The sequence below is a fragment of the Trichechus manatus genome, unplaced genomic scaffold (genome assembly GCF_000243295.1).
Source record: "Trichechus manatus latirostris isolate Lorelei unplaced genomic scaffold, TriManLat1.0 scaffold00262, whole genome shotgun sequence".
NCBI lineage: Eukaryota > Metazoa > Chordata > Mammalia > Sirenia > Trichechidae > Trichechus > Trichechus manatus.
In genome coordinates, this window is record NW_004444198.1 from 2,234,972 (window position 1) to 2,253,200 (window position 18,229).

At 36.7% G+C, this 18,229-nt stretch overlaps 1 protein-coding gene across 1 annotated transcript in view; it reads left to right on the forward strand.

The window, feature by feature from the left end:
• Positions 1 to 18,229, forward strand: part of SPIRE1 (spire type actin nucleation factor 1) — a 377,419-nt gene that overhangs the window by 311,347 nt on the left and 47,843 nt on the right. The window contains exons 8-9 of the mRNA XM_023724819.1: positions 11,644 to 11,730; positions 13,163 to 13,292. Of these exons, the coding sequence (XP_023580587.1) occupies positions 11,644 to 11,730; positions 13,163 to 13,292 (217 nt within the window). The remainder of the gene's footprint in view (positions 1 to 11,643; positions 11,731 to 13,162; positions 13,293 to 18,229) is intronic.

Sequence of the window (18,229 nt, forward strand, 5' to 3'; positions counted from 1 at the left end):
ATACCACTTTCAAAGGACAGAACAGCTAGGAAGAAACTCAACAAAGATTCAGAAGATCTAAACAAAACCAGGATCCAACTTGACCTCATAGACATATACAGAACACTCCATCCAGCAGTACAGTACACATTGTTTTCCAGCGCCTATGGATCATTCTCCAGAATAAACCATATGTTAAGCCACAAAGCAGGCCTCAATAAATTCAAATACATCGAAATAATACAAAGCATCTTCTCTGATCACAATGCTATAAGATTAGAAATCAGTAACAGGAAGAACAAGGGAAAAAAATCAAATACATGGAACCTGAATAACACCCTGCTTAAAAACTATTGGGTAATAGAAGAAATAAAAAATTGAATGAAAAATTTCTAGAATCAAACAAGAATGAAAACACAACATACCAAAACTTTTGGGGCACAGCAAAAGCAGTGTTCAGATGTCAGTTTATACCAATAAACATCCATATCAAAAAAAAGAAAGAACCAAAACCAACACCTTAACCCTACAGTTCCAACATATAGAAAAAGAGCAGCAAAAGAAGCCCATAGTCACCAGAAGAAAGGAAATAATAAAGATTAGTGCAGAAATAAATGAAACAGAAAAGCATAGAATCAATCAGCAAGACTTGAAGTTGGGTTTTTCAAAGATCAACAAACCACTGGCCAAATTGACAAATGAAAAGAAGGAGAAATGCAAATAACCCAAATAAGAAATGAGGCGAGTGATGTTACAACAGAACCAACCGAAATAAAAAGAATCGTAACAGAATGCTATGAAGAACTGTCCTCCAACAAATAGGAAAACCTAGGAGAAATGGACAAATTTCTAGAAACACATGACCTAACTAAAATAACACAAAATAAAGTAAAAATTTGAAGAGACACATAACAAAAGAAGAAATTGAAGAGGTCGTTAAAAAAAACTCCCAACCGAAAAAAAACAACCCTGGCCCAGACGGCTTCGTGGGAGAATTCTACCAAATATTCAGAGAAGAGCTTACACCAGTTCTACTCATACTATTCTAGAACATAGGGATGGAATACTCCCGGGTACATTCTATGCAGCCAGCATAACCATGTTACCAAAACCAGGCAAGACACCACTAAAAAAAATTATACACCAATATCCTTCATGAATATAGATGTAAAAATTCCCAACAAAATACTAGCCAATAAAATCCAACAGCATATCAAAAAATAATACATCATTACCAAGTGGGATTCATACCATGTATGCAAAGATGGTTCAACATTAGAAAATCAGTCAACGTAATCCACCACATAAATAAAAAAGAAAAGAACCACATGATCATATCAATCAGTGTAGAAAAGACGTTTGATACAATCCAACATATATTCCTGATAAAAACTCTCAGCCAAATAGGAATAGAAGGGAAAGTCTTCAACATAATTAAGAATATATAAACAAAACCAGTGGACACCCTGGTGGTGTAGTGGTTAAGTGCTATGGCTGCTAACCAAAAGGCTGGCAGCTCGAATCCACCAGGTGCTCCTTGGAAACTCTGTGGGGCAGTTCTACTCTGTCTTATAGGGTCGCTATGAGTTGGAAGCGACAGCAGTGGGTTTGGTTTTCTTTATTTTATACAAAACAGCCAACATTATTCTCAAGGGAGAGAGACTGAAGGCATTCCCTTTGAAAATGAGAACCAGACGAGAATGCCCTTATATCACCACTCTCATTCAATATTGTACTGGAAGTCCTAGCTAGAGCAATAAGGCAAGAAAAGGAAATAAAAGGCATCCACATTGGTGAAGAAGTAAAACTATCACTGTTTGCAGATGATATGATCCTATGCATAGAAAATCCCAGAGATTCTACAAGAAAGCTACTGGAATTAATAAAAGGATTCAGCAGAGTGACAGGGTACAAGTTCAGCAAACAAAAATCAGTCCTCTTCTGTATTTGACTTGAATTTCTGGCAGTTCCCTGTCGATATACTTCAGAGATGTAGGATAACATAAAAGTCTATATCAGTATACTTTGTTCTGCTTTTAACTTCTATTGGAAACATAAAATTGTAGAAAGCTATATGATTTGGCTTATAATATACATAAGTGTAACGAATATAACATTATAATAGCACAAAAGGAAGGAACAAATGGGATTACATTAGAACAATTTTTTTCTATTTTACTGGAATTACATTAGTATTAACCTGAAGAATATTGTGGTATGTTGAGATGCATTTTGTAATCCCTAGAAAAATCACTAAGAAAATAAATTTTGAAAATATTGTTTAAAAAATCAACCAAATAATTAAAATGGTACATTAGAAATTATACAAAAGAAAGCAGTAAAGGAGGAACAGAGGAAGCAATAAGACCTGCAACATATAGAAAACAAATAGCAAAAATGACAGATGTAAATCCAACCATCTCACTAATGGCATTAAATGGGAATGGATTAGACCATCAAACAGCAGAGATTGTCAGACTGGATTTTTTTAAAAAAAAAAGAAAAACAAGATATAACTATATACTATTTACAAGAGATTGAGAATAAAAGGATGGGGAAAAAAAAAAAAAAGATTTTGGCCAAACAGGGAACAGATGCAAATGACCACAAATGATATGAGTCTATATATATGAAGGAGCCCTGGTTGCACAGTGGTTAAAAGCTCAGCTGCTAACCTAAAGGTCGGCAGTTCTAATCCACCAGCCACTCCTTGGAAACCCTACAGGGTAGGTCTGTGCTGTCCTATAGGGTCACTATGAGTGGTAATTGCCTCGACAGCAATGAGTTTGGTTTATTTTTAATATATATGTATGAAAAACCAGAAAAGGTCAACAATATACGGAGACAGTATACATTAATAGTTGTCTGGGGCTCAGGGTGGGAATGGACAGTAACTGCAAATGGACACAAAGGATCTTTGTTGGGATGATGAAAATGTTCTAGAATTGGATTGTAGTGATTGTTGCACAACTGTAAATTTACTACAGATCATTGAATTGTATACTTTAAAGAACGTTATGGTATGTAAATTATACCTAAAAAAAGCTGTTAAAAAAATTAAACACCCAGAATTCCCTTACTCTAATATTGGATATCTACAAAATTCTACAGCATTCCTCATACTTAATGGTGAAATATTGAAACTTTACCCCTGATATCAGGATGTGAGTTAACACCATTTGTTATTCAACATTATAATAGAGGTCCTAGCCAGTGCCATAAAGTAAGAAAAAGGAATAAAATACCTCACCCTAGGCAAGGACGAAACAAAACTGCCATTATTTGTAAATAATTTGATTTGTACTGTGATGGTCTTTTTGATGTATCAGCTTGGCTAGGCTACAGTCCCCAGTTATTCAGTCAAACAGTAATCTAGGTGTTGCAGTGGAAGTATTTTGTAGATATGGTTAAAGTTCATAATCAGTTGACTTTAAGAAAGGGAGTAATTCTATTACTAGCAACAATTTAAAAATGAAATTTTCAACATTTCATTTTTAACATTGTCAAACATAAAGCAAAACTGAATGTGTAAACACCCATGTACCCACTACCTAGATTTTATCATTAACATTTTACATACACAGTCACACCAAACATACTAAAAATAGCAATTCTACATGGATTTAGATCTAATTGTGACTGTAAAGCAATAAAGCTCCTAAAAGGTAACACAGGGGAGGAGTATCTCTATGATCTTGAGGTAGGCAAAAATTTCTTAAATAGGACAGGGGTACATATGTGCTCCAAGAGACATGTACAAGAATATACCTACATATATAAAGAATATAAAGCATATATCTGCTTTATCACATATTTGTCTATCTATCCATGCCTCTACCTATCCATCCATCTTATTTTTGATGCATTTTGCAATAAATTGTAGACATCTCAGCATACATATAATTAACTAGAGTTCATTATTTGTTTACAGTTTTTTCTTTTAAAATAAAATATACGTAAAATGGCAACAGACATCACCAAACATTCAGACCGTGAAACCACATTCCAAATTACTGGTGCCATTAATAGAGAATAACTTACCAGTCATGTGCAGTGCAGAACCAGAACCAAACTTGGCTAAGAACCAGAAGCAAAAACAAAGACACAGAGTCAGAATACCAAAAAAAAGAAAAACAGAAACTTAGCCAAGATAAAGTTCTTTGGCCGCTTGGGAATCATTCTGGGAGCCAGGATAATACATGCTTAGCTTTAGAAAGCCCATGAGGAACACTTCTTCAGCGAAGAACGTTACTTGGCTCTATCAGGTGAGTCCACTTAGGCATCTGAGTGGGACCTCCAAATCTGTCAAAGTATAATTTTTTTAAAGGTGAAAACATGACCCTCATACAAATATAAAATGAACATGTGCCTGTGAACAGCCATCTAAGATATTCCACTGGTCTCAGTGGAGCAAGGGAGAATGAAGAAAACTAAAGATACAAGGGAAAGATTAGTCCAGAGGACTAATGGACCATATCTACGACGGCCTCCACCAGACTGAGTCCAGTACAACTAGATGGTGCCCAGCTACTACCACTGACTGCTCTGACAATGTCACAATAGAGGGTCCTGGACAGAGCTGGAGAAAAATTTAGAACAAAATTCTAATTCACAAAGACCAGACTTACAGGACTGACAGAGACTGGAGAAACCCCGAAAGTATGCCCTTTTAACTCAGCAATGAAGTCACTCCCAAGGTTCACCCTTCAGCCAAAGATTAGACAGGCCAGTAAAACAAAACAAGACTGAATAAAGGGGCACAACAGCCCAGGGACGAGGACTGGAAGGCGGGAGAGGACGGGAAAGCTGGTAGTAGGGAGCAAAGGGTCGAAAGGGGAGAGTGTTGATGTGTCGTGGGGTTGTTGACCAGTGTCACAGGGCAATATGTGTACTAGCTGTTTAATGAGAAACTAGTTCGTTCTGTAAACCTTCATCTAAAGTACAGTGAAAAATAAAATGAACATGTATCAAAGATTTTATTCAACTTTCTAATTAATGAAGTAACCAGTAAGATGGTAAGTCTGATTCAAAGAATGCTTGAGGAGCTGGGGATTTATAGGCAATTTAATAGAGGAATGATGGAATAAAATTGCTAGGTTGGGTATAAAACTGGTTAATGCCATGTGGATCAATAAATTATAATCTTTGGGATTATTTTTTCCAACAGAAATTTACAAATTAATGGTGTAACTTCACAATGTCTGAGCTCTAGTCAAATGGTAGGTGGCAGAGTCAAACACAGATACATTCTCTTAGAGTATTAAGTAACTCTTGGTGAGCCTGTGAAACAATTATATTGAAAGGATGTGGCATTCATCCAGCCTTACTTTAAAATTTGGGGTAATTTTTCTCAACAGAGGGTACAAATGATATTTAAAGCTGTGAGTCTAGATCATAACAATATTGCACTTTACCTGAGCACTGAGTTGCCTGAAAACAGGAATGGTTAAGAAATACCCAACTTTTTTGTGTTCCCAGAAATAGGTGACTACAAAACACTACCTGCTCTTGCATATTTCAGGATAAGACCCACCTTCATCCTTCTTCAGTAACTCCCTTTTCTGTAAGACCCTACGTTTTCTCCGTTTCTTTGAGGTGTCCTCATTAGTGAATGTTCTCCCTATTGCAGTAGTCTGAGGAAAATCATCTCTTTAATTGTTGGATGCGTTTTGTCTTTAACAATCACCTAAGGAATAATTGTAGAGAAAGAAGAATCTTGGCTTTCTTTGTGAAACTCTCCATTTGTTGCCCACGTATCTCCGAATTAATTAAATTTATTTTTTGCATATTTGAAAGGTAATAAATTCAGAATTTGAATACAAAAAAAGTAGGTAAAATGAAATGCACAAATCTTAAGGGTACATTTGATTTTTTTTAAAAATGTATACGTCTGTGTAACCCAAACCTCTCTCAAGACATTGAACATTACCGTAACCCCAGAAAGTTTCCTCATGTGCCTCCTCAGTCAATCCCTACCCTCACTTCATTAGAGGCAACCATTGTTCTGATCTTTTTCACCACAGGGTAGTCTCATCTCTTGTAGAATTTCATATAATGGATTCATACAGCACGTAAGGCTTGTTTGACACATCATAATACTTTTACATTCATCTGTGCTGCTTCATGTAACAGTGATTCATTCCTTTATATTGATAAGTCATATTCCATTTTATGAATATATTCCACTTTGTTTATCCATTCTGTTATTCTTGGATACCTGAGCTATTTCCAATTTTTTAAGTATAATTATAAATAAATCTCTTAGAAACTTTCTTGTACAAGTCTTTTTGTGAATATATATTTTCATTTCTCCTGGAAATACTGAAGAGTGGAATTGCTGCATAATAAGTATATTTGGTTTTTTAAAGAATCTGCTAGACCTTTTTCCAAACTTGTAACATTTCACATTCCTATTAACAATGTGTAAGAGTTCTAGTTGCTCAACAACCTCGCAAAACATATGTGGTATTGGAAGTCTTTTCAGTTTACCCTTTCTGGTGGGTCTGTAGTGGTATCTCTTTGTGGTCTTAATTTCCCTGATGTGTAATGATGTTGACCACTTTTGCTTTGTGTCAGGTCTGTTTGTTTATCTTTTTATTGAGTTATGGTAGTTCTTTATATATTCTGGATGCTAGTCCTCCGTCAGATATATGTTTTGTGAATATTTTCTCACAGTTTGTCGCCTGCCAAATCATTTTCTTAATACTTTTGATGAGCATAGAAAATTTAAACTGTTTAAATTTTACATAATTAAAAAACAAAAACCATTATGTTAGCATCAAAAAAAAAAAAAATACAGGCGTAAATCTAATGAAAGTTATGTACAACCTCTACTTAGAAATTACAAATTATTAGAGAAACTAAGGAAGACCTAAGTAAATGGAACGATCTACTATGATCGTAGAATAAACGACTCATTGTAAAGATGCCAGTTCTCCTCAAATATATCTATAAATTTAATACAAACTCAGTAACCCTGCAGACATGTGGAGGAAGGTGGAATTGGTAGGCTGATGTGTATATGGAATGCAAAGGGCAAGAATAGCCAAGACAATCTTAAAAGAACAAAATTGAAAGAATAATGGCACAAGTTATCAAGACTTATTACATAGCTATACTAATTAAGATAGTGTAGTATTGGTTCAAGGACAATTAAATAGACAGTGGGACAGCATAAAGAGCTCAGAAACAGATCAACACATATATGTTCACTTGGTTAATGACAAGGTGGACATTGTAAAACAGTAGAGAAGGGATGGTCTTTTAAATAAATAGTTTGTAGTCAGATTTCTTCACGGGAGAAAAATGCATCTTGACCCTTACTTCACACCATGCACATGCTAAAAATAACAATTCTATGTGGATTTAGACCTATTTGTGACTGTAAAGCAATAAAGCTTCTAAAAGGTAATATAGGAGAATATCTCCGTGACCTTCAGGTAGACAAAGATGTCTTAAATAGGATAGGTGTACATATGTGCTCCAGAAGACATGTACAAGAATATACCTACCAGCATTATTTGTAATGGCCATAATGTGTAAATAACCCAAATGTCCATCAATAGTAAAATGAGTACATAAATTGTGGTATATTCATAAATGGAATAATAGCAATGAAAATGAACTGCTCGTACATATAGCAGCATAATTGAATCTCACAGACATAATGGTGAGCACTAGAAGCCAAACTCAAGAGAAAGCATATGTATGATTTCATTCATATAAAGTTTTTTTTTTTTTAAAGAATATAGGGATGACTTTTCCCTGCTTTTCACCAGTACAGTCTTATATTATCAAATTTCTATCTACTAGTTCTCTCATTTAATTTACCATTTCTTTATGAGTAATGTGGAACATCTTTTAAATCTGTTAGGCAGTATGTATGATGTTTAAGAGCATTCACTGTCAAAGCAGGACGCCTGTGTTGCGGTATTAGCTCTGCCGCTTAATGAGTTTTGGACATGTTACTTCACTTCTGTGTGCCTTCTCATCTGTGAAATGGAAGTAATAACTACCTCATAGGATTGCTATGTGTATCAAATGAGATAATATTAAAAAGGTGCCAAGATAAAAAATCCTATCAGTTTGTCATACTGTGGTAGCTTATGTGTTGCTGTGATGCTGGAAGCTATGCGGCCGGTATTTCAAATACCAGCAGGGCTGCCCATGGTGGACAGGTTTCAGTAGAGATTCCAGACTAAGACTAGGAAGAAAGGCCTGGAGATCTGCTTCCAAACATTAGCCGATGAAAACCCCTGTGGACCACAAGACAATATTGTCTGATATAGCGCTGGAAGATGAACCTCCTAGGTTGGCAGGCACTCAGAATATACATTGGCTGCAACAGTGGACTCAATTAAGCATGCCAGCGATAAGATAGCACAGGAGTGGGCAACGTTTCATTCTGCTGTACATGGGATCACCATGAATTGGAGCCAACTTGACAGCAACTAACAACAAGCGCTGTGTAATTTTTCCTAGTAGTGGTCTTTTTTATGTCTTCTGTACATTTTTCTTTTGTGTTTTTAGTCTTTCCTATTGATCTGTAATTATTCTTTATATATAGAAAATTTGTATCAATGTTAGAGATGTTTTTCTTTAAATAAAAGAGAACCTTTTTGAAATGTTATTAGGGATCCAGTATTTATCACTAAACTATAGGTTGGCTTTGTACATTTTTAGTTGTGGTCTTACGTTATTAAAAGTGATTCTGATTTGCTTTAAAATAGGAAAAATGTTACTTTTTCAAAGATCAAGTGGTTTAAAAATTTCGTTTGTTGAGGGCTCTAAGCTTCGGAATGGCAGGTGATATTATAATTGTGTCCTTTATGATGATTATGAGTGATGCATCTCCTTGCCACTTCAATCTAGTATATTTAGCTGTAAATAATACATTTTTTTGAACCTGGAGATTGTGGGTCAGAAGTAAAGGGGAAAAGAAAACACAGATATTTCTGCTTTGCTCTAGCCATTGTTGTTTTTCTTTTCTGTCTGGCTAATTGAATACAGTTCACTTGGACAAGTGTATATTGAACTCCTCCTGTGCAAGGGGCTGGTGTAGGTATAAAGATCAATACACACCCAGTACCTGTCCTAAGGGCCAGGTGATTCTAGTGGTGACCTGTTTCATATGGAGAAAATTTTCAAGTTTTAGGCTAAGTAAAGAGAATGGAAACTCATCTATTCATATTTAATCATTCAAACACTGGGTAAGTTTTTCTCTTATCAACATAATGCCACATACTAATTTCATTTAAAACAAATATTTTTGTAAAGAGTAAACACAAAGCATTTTCACTCATGCTCTGTTGTACCTGGAACACTATGCTGAGTGGTATTTTTAATTTGAGCCTAATGTGTTTGCAGATATGTTAATAAATTTTTTATCATCTGTTTAACTCCAAATTCAGCTGTCTAAAAAAGTGTTATTTCAAAAACAACATTGAGTTCAGGGTAGATGTCTTAAAATTTACAAAAAGAATGTTCTTTTTTGTGTAATAAAAGCTTTTACTTAAGGCATTGTGCCTCATTTGTGTTCATCTAGGAATCATATATAGTTGCAGTTCAGGCAGCTTGTTTTAGGAAGTGTTTTGCATTTCTGTGAACTTAATTTCACTGACCCAGCACAGAATGGGATTTAGGCTAAGTTACTGTTGCTCATACTGGTGAGGACTCCCCCTAAGTTGCAGCAATACTGGCATGCCATCCCCCTGTGAGCAGTGACCCACGTTTTGTAGTTGGGATACAGGATCCAGTTTCTGACTAATGAGGAAACTGAAGTTAATGTGCATGTTTTGAGAATGGAACCTACGACCTTGGCCTCATTTAATCCATTCTCTAAAGCTTGCCTTTGAGATGGAAACAAAGTTAAAGTAAAAACATGAAAATAGAAGAGAGAACCTACAAATTGGAGAAATGTTGGGGAACCAATATTAACATCCAGAATATATGAAGAACTACTCCAGCTTAACAACAAAAATGCAAACAACCTAATCAAAAAATGTGCAAAGGGAATTGAATAGAAATTTCAACAAATAAGATATACAAATGAAAAAGTGTTCAAAGTCATTACTTAATAGGGAGATGCAAATCAAAGCACTGTGAGATACCACTTCATCCCCAGTAGAATGGCTGTGATCAACAAAATGGAAAATAATGTACTGGTGAGGATGTAGAGACATTGGAACCCTCATCCATTGCTTGTGGGAATCTAAAATGGTAAAGCCCCTGTGGAAAACAGTTCGGCAGTAAGTTTTGTACAGTGAGGATTTTTAAAAACCTTATATAGTATGAAATCCGCTAGTGGGGTGGCATCACGTTAAGACTTTGGCTTTGCTTCAAGTTGCTTAACCAATTACTAGCAACCATGTGTTTGGCTCAGGTCAGCCAGCATTTACTTCTAAAGCTCGTGTCTGGGAGGTGGGGATCCTTGAACCAAATCCATGCTTGCCAGCAGGGAGTAAGAGGGCCTTGGGTGCTGGTCCGAAGCCAGCTGACTTGCCCCACACACTAAACTTAGGGGAGAGAGGTTGCATCTGGGGAGGGGAAGGGGACTGGAAGTGACAGTCAAAGTTCCATTTTTTTGAAGCAAGAGTGGAAAACAAATATGACCAAATACAGCTGTTCCTTCTGGGTGGTCAGAATGTGTATTTAGGTTATTTTATGTGGTTTTCTGCATCTTTTTAAATTTCTCAAAGAAAAACATTTTTAACACATGGATTTAAAAAGAGAGGCCATTAGAGGAGAAGCCACAGCCCGGGCCTACGCAAACTCTTCTCACTCTGTGAGTACAGGCAGAGACCCTCTCTGCTCTGAGTTTTAGTTACAGAATGTGAATGATGTCACCTTTCCTTCCTGTTTCCTAAGGTTTTTACGAGCATGAAATGAGAGGTGAAAGATAGATCTCTGTGTGTGTGTATGTGTACATATATACATATTTATATATAGTTTATTTTTGTTGCTATTGAGAATATACACAGCAGAACGTACATCAATTCAACAATTTCTACATGTACAATTCTGTGACATTGATTACACCCTTCAAGTTGCACAGCCATTCTTATCCTCCCTTTCCAATTTGTTCTTCCCACATTAGCATGAGTTTCCTACCTAATCTTTCACATTGCTGTTGTTGATTTGATCCCATATAGATCTTAAAAGAGCATAATGCTCAAGGCAGACATTTTTTACTAGTTAAGCTAAACTGTTGTTTGGTTTTAAGAAGACTTCAGGGGATATTCTGGTTTAAAATTTAAAGATTATCTCAGAGCAATAATTTCAGAGATTCATCCACCCTCCATGGCTCCAGAAATCTGGAGTCCATGAGAATTTGAAATTCTGTTCTGCGTTTAGGTGAAAGACTTTTTAAATTGTAAAATACTTAATATATAAATATTATTTACTCAGTTCACATTCATAATTGCAGAAACTTATTATTGAAAGGATGTTATTGCATACAATTTCCCAGAATGATAAAACTAAACTGAACTTGGATTTCCTTCATTTCTGCGTATTTATTTTTCTTTTAATCACACAGCCATTTACTTCTCCAGTTTATTAATTTGAAATGTGTCTTTGGTAGAGATAAATTAATTTTTTGACATATGTTGAGATAATAGCTATACCCAGAAACCTAAAATGAGTCTACCTTTTCTCTCCTTACAGGTGAATGGTGATATTCCACCTCGGTTAAAAAAAAGTGCTCATGAAATCATCCTGGATTTTATCCGATCAAGACCTCCTCTAAACCCTGTATGTAATGTGACACACTTCTCTTGATTGAGAACTGCATGACAACTCAGTCTCCTTTTAGGGTATCATCTCTGGAATTCAGCTGTGCCTGGTGGTCAGTTTTCACACTGAACTGTTCTTCTTAGACTCAAGAAGCCCAACTGTGTAAATCACATTCTTATGTCACAAAAAATATTTAAAATTATTCACTGTAAGGCTGCCTTAGGATGTTTTAACTCAAACAACTTGGTTGTGGTACAAAATCGGGCTGAATACCTTCTGTCATACCAGCTAAATTTAATAATGGATAGTTCTCAGGGAGTATTACCCTTCCAGTTTAGTTGGTAGTACTAATACCCGCCTTGATTAAATTGTCATGTTGATCCTATTTCACAGTAAATCCACCTGCTGTGCATCCACTTTCATAGTAAATATCTTCCTCTGTTAACGAGATTCTTTCTAGTGCTCATAGAGTCAAAATATTCTAATCTGGCTTGAATGTTGGTTTGTTTCCTCTGTTCTTCACTTCTTTTCCCTCTGGCAAGATAACCAGTGCTCACCAAAGCCTCTTAAACCTATGTCTGTTAAATGACCAGAAAGGGAATGGTGGTTCCTTCCCAGTTAGTGTCCATCTAAAGCATAATTAATGATCCCTTTTTAAGATCCTTTTTAGATGAAGGGAAAGAGGCCACCGAGGAAATGATTTTAAGAAGGTAGGTCATGTCAGTAGAAAGAGCGTGGTGTCAAGTGGACCTAGGTTTGCACACTAGCTCTGCAGTTTAGCAGCCGCATGTCTCTGAGCAAGATCATCAGCCTCCCTGAGCCTTGACTTCCTCAACTACAAAAGGAAGATGATCATAATTAACTCAGAAGGCTGTGTCGAGTTACTCAGAAATTCAGACAATAATTGTTGTTGTTAGTTTCTGTCAAGTCAGTTCTGACTCATAGCAACCCCATGTGTACAGAGTAGAACTGCTCCACAGGGTTTTCAAGGCTGTGACCTTTCAGAAGCAGAGCACCAAGCCTGTCTTCAACGTACCTCTGGGCAGGTTTGTACTGCCAACCTTTCAGCTAGTAGTCGAGCCCTGTACTGTTTTCACCACCCAGGCAGCCCAAAGACAGTAATAGATAAAGTGTAAAGGGTAGCTTACATTTCAATTTCTTGCTTATTGTCCTAGTATATTGGGAACATAATTATAACTTTAGCAAAACTAACTGCTTAAAATTACTTGAGCACGTATGACTAAATCACTGTGAAATCCAATTATCTCCCTACTGCTTTAGGAATCTTGATATTTAATAACTTGAAAAAATGTCTTCTAAGTGCATTATCTAGTAACATTTCAATCAGTGAAATATAATTTCATAGTACTATACTGTATAAGTGGAATTCAGGAAAAAAAATTTTAAGAACAATGACTCAAGTCTTTAGCCATTACTTTTTATTTTCAAGGCCTCAGCCAGAAAACTAAAACCAACCCCACCACGCCCACGGAGCCTCCATGAAAGAATATTAGAAGAAATCAAAGCAGAAAGAAAACTGCGACCTGTCTCACCAGAGGAGATCAGACATAGCCGACTTGGTGAGTCTACTGCTTATTGCATTCCTGCTCTATAGCCACCCATTTGCAAAACTGTTTTTATACAGCCAGCCCACTGAGGATACTAGTGCAAAGGAAAGATACTCCACGGCATTCTCATTCCTCGTTCATTTCTTTCCTTACGTCTCTTCCTCTTCTTTCCCCTCTCCATCTCCTTCCTCTTTACCGTTCTCTCTCTCTCACACATACACAGACATACCTTCACACTTACTTACTGTTTGTACTTGAAGTTGATAGGATAGGAAAATTGTTTCTCTTAGTGGCATTGGCCCACATGAGAGCATCATGGCATAATGGAAAGAACACTGCCCCTTTCTGGAATGTGGTTCTAGAATAATCTCTTCACCTCTCTGAGCATCAGTTTCTTCATCAGCAGAAGGAGGATAATAATTCTTGTCTTACCTACAGTATGGCTTTGATGTAAGAATTAATATAGGATCATAGTAAAGGTACTTTTTAAATTGTAGCACATGCACAAAGATAACTATGTTTTAAAAATATAGATGATCCAATGTATAGTTTTACTTCAAGAGTTTATCTTCTTAACTGTGGGCTTAAAGATATGGTATTATGTGCTGAAAGCATTAGTATCTGATATCACTTCACTTATTCCCAAACTCCTTTTATATTTATTATTTTAATTGTTTTTAATGTCTACTATAAGGTGTGTAGGGGCCCTGGTGGTGCAATGGGTAAGCGCTCAGCTGCTAACTGAAAGGTCAGCAGTTCAAAACCACCAGCCGCTCTGCAGGAGAAGGATGTGGTAGTTTGCTTCTGTAAAGATCACAGCCTTGGAAACCCTATGGGGCAGTTCTGTTCTGTCCTATAGGGTCGCTATAAGTTGGAATCGACTCAACAGCAATGGGTTTTTGGATAATGTGTGCTATAATGTGTACACACAAAATTAACGTGCACACGTTTATTTTGATTTATAGCAAGACCGTATTATAAAATGTTTATAAATATTTTTGTTTACATGGCTCTCCTCTAATTTTAAGATTAAAGATGCCCTAAGAATTCAGAGAAACTTCCTTTAGGAAAATAGATTATAAGATTATAGTGGCACCTGAAGAAGAAAGGAACCAGTTCTGGGACAGCACACTCTCCTCGTTTTCTCCTCTGACCTCTTTCTCTGCCTCTTTCAGATTCTTCTTGATTCTTCCAAGTGTCTATCCTGGGTTCTCTTCTCCCTGAGCAACCACACCTTCTACCATGGTTTTTGTTTCTGTCTATATTCCAGTGACCAGTCTACAGCCTAGATCTCTCTCTAAAAATTCAGACCCATACATCCAGCTGTCTGCTAGATAGGACTACCTCATATCCTATAAGCAAGAAAAACTCAACCTGTCTACACGTGAACTCATCCTGTGGTCCCCAGCTCAGAGGATCCAGTATGGAAACCTCAGCATCATGTTTGACTCCAACATAATGGCCAACCTCTGTTGATTTTACTCCTTTGGGATCATTCTAGTCTTCCAGTCTTTCAGCTCAACAGCCACCATCCTAATCCAAGGTGTTATCTTGTTTATGAAATCAGCCTTCTAACTTCCCTGTCCAGCCTTAATTCTTCGATCACACCATACTGTCTGTCTTTGACGCACTATCCTTATACTGTGAGTACCATTACGGCAGGGGCCATATCTTGTTCATTGTTGTGTTGCCAGTTACTAGTACAGCGACTGCTCTGTGGAAAGAACTCCCGTGTTTGTTGACTAATTCAGTATATCTTCCAGTTCCAGAGCTGGCAAGTAAAGAAAGGTTGTATCGATTTATCCCTCTCTAGTTCTGGTAACAAGTTTTATCTTTTAAAAGTGATGTTTAAAGGCATGCTAAGTGACAAATCCATAGGAGCTTTTATATAATAATAAGCCAAAACATGTAAACCAGTGGTTCTTAGAGTCTTCGAATGGGCCTGAGGGGGCTCTCTGAAGCACCTTAAATATGAAAAATTTGTGCATACTTCATAAAGTGTATGTATGTGCATTTTTGTAGCGAGCATCCACAGCTCTCCTCAGATTCCCAAAGGGTCCATAGCCACAAAAGGGTAAGAACCACTTTTGAAATAAAAAGAATTGGTACTTCAGGATGATAGTTTAAGACAGGATTTAAAAAAAAAATTACTACACCTTGAGAGGGAATAATGGAAAAGATTTCAATAAATCTATAAGATAAAACAGATATAGACCCATGGCAAAATTAAATTTACAGGAATAGAGAGTAATTAGATTTAGAGATTATAAAAATAGAATATGGAAAGGAACAAGACAGGCATAATGTGCTTAGATGATCTGGATGATATTTGACATCTAGTTCTTCCATTTTTCCAACAGTTTTTGAACCTTTACTATGTATTAAACACTGTGTCAGCAACTGGGAATACAAAGCTGAATAAGACATAGTCCCCTCCATAAAACGCTTACAGAGAGTGACTGAAATGCTGTGCTTGTTCTTGTTGCAAGAGATATAAACAAAAGTTAACAACACCCAATCCAAATGGCTTTAATTGAGGCCATTTGACGTAGTTTGAAAGAGCAATTAGTATTCCGTTTACGTAGTCACATGCATGTGAGTATCATAGCAAATCTTCATCACATACACATTCTTCACCTTAATTTGGAACAAAATATATATTTAGCTGCTAACTAATGGGAAACCTACTTTAGAGTAATTGTCAATTTTATCTTGAGTATGTCTTATTATTTTATTTTAACCTAAATGAATAATTTATAAGGATCAGCACAAAGCTGGTTCCTATGAGACGGAGGTCCAAGATGTCCCAAATGTCCAGCTTTTCCAAGCTGCTGAACCACTCCATCATCCCTAACATCAACTACTCCCTCTCCTCTCAGTACTCTCCCTCCCATCTGTAGGTTCCCTAATGCCCTGCAAAGTCCCACAGAACTCACAAATCGTATAAAGGCAATGGCTCCTGCAGTTATGGAGGCTGGCAAGTCCCGAATTCTTGGGTCAGGCATAGGCTTCTCCATGGCCCTCACTCTCTGCCCAAAAGCACTCAGCTGTCTCACTCCGTGGGCCAGGAAACCCACTGCATCATCTCCTGTGGGTCTCTACTGAAAGTCTCTCCATCCATGGTGGCAGTGGACTCTTCTCTCTGCTCTGGAGTTGACTCTGTTTTAAAGCAAAACTGACAATCCTCTTGGTAGGCCACAATTATCTTACTTGCACAGCCCTGCCCAGTCACCTGGGTGGGAGTTACAAGACCGTGATGAGAAAGGCCATACTAAGTAATTCATCACACCTCATAATCTTAGGAGTTGGTATTTTATAACAACCAGAATTGAGCCATTATAGAAAGTGATTGTTCTTGAGAGTCTTATTTCTAGAATTTTAAGTTCAAACTGATCCTGAGCCTTAACTGGAAAGTAAGGGATTTGGGCTCAATTTTTCCTGCAGATTTACATTGGTTCTTACTATAAAAGTTTGCTTTCGGGTGTTTGGTTAGGATAAGGTTTACAGAAGTAACTTGAAGAAAGTTTCCTTAAGTATTTTTTATAATCTTTCCCCTGCGTGTATTAGCAACTAGAAACCCATTGTAGAAATGGGGAAAATATGTCAATGTTTAAAGAAAGTGTTAACCATAATTTCAGCATCCACTGTTAAATCTACTTGTGCATTATGAAATGGTGATGAAAAACTTTTGTAGATTTTCTCCTTTCTTCATTTAATACTGTATGTGGCGGGAACATTTTCCTATATTGTTAAATATGACTCAAAGCCTGATCTATAAGGACGTAATACCCTAACATGGCCAAATTGTGTTTTATTTACCTACTTCCCTGCTGTTCTACAGGCTGTTTTTCTGTTTTTTCCTATTAAGTGTGAAATTACTATCCTCGTGCATCAGTCTCAGCTCACATCTCTGATCATTTTCCTTTTCCTAAGCATCTTTAATTGCTGTGATCATCTGTTGTCCTCTTTGTGATGTATAAAGCTTGGAAAAGAGATGAGCTTCATCTTTCAAGAAGTAATAGCATCCCCTTCATAAGCAATAGTCAGTCTTACTTCCAAAGATACATTCATATGCCAGAATAAGAAGATAATAGGGAACATTGAAGAATACTTTGAGAATACATAGAATTTTATTTTCATAATCAGGAAAATCTAAAGTAGATAATATTTAAGTTTAGAAATGCAGAGTTTTTAGAATGATGAGTGGAGGATTGTTCCAGTAGCCTGATAGAGAATCTTTTACTAAATTAAAGATAATATGATACTGAGTCTTGAACTAATATCAAAAATTTATACGTGTAACAGGTATTAATTTTACACCACAAATATTGATGGGTAAAAAGTATGTGATGAATAAGATTGTATGTCAACTTGGGTAGGCCATGATTCTCAGTGGTTTGAGAGTTATGTGATGATACAGTTTGACAGTTACATAATAATATCGTTCGGCAGTTATGTAATGATGTAATTTGGCTGTTATGTAATGATATAGTTATCTTCCATTTTGTGATATAATGTATTCACCTCCATGATGTGATCTGATGTGATCAGCCAATCAGTTAGTTGTAAGGGGAATTTCCTCAGGGGTGTGACCTGCATCCAATATATATGGACATTCTGGCATAGCGTGCTGGCTTTTGCTCACTCTGGATCCTGCATCCGGCTCGTCGCTGTCTGCCCTGCCGATCGTTGGTTCATCAGCCCCTGCAGCTACGATGAGTCAGGAGAAGCCTCTTTAGCGGGCTACCTAACCCCCAGACTTGGGACTTGCTACCCTCTACAACCACGTGAGCCATTTCCATGAGATAAATCTCTCTCACTCTTTCTATACATATATATGTGTCATGGATTGAATTATGTCCCCCAAAAAATGTGTGTGTCAGTTTGGCTGAGCCATGCTTCCCAATGTTGTGTGATTTTCCTGTATGTTGTAAATTCTGCCTCTGTGA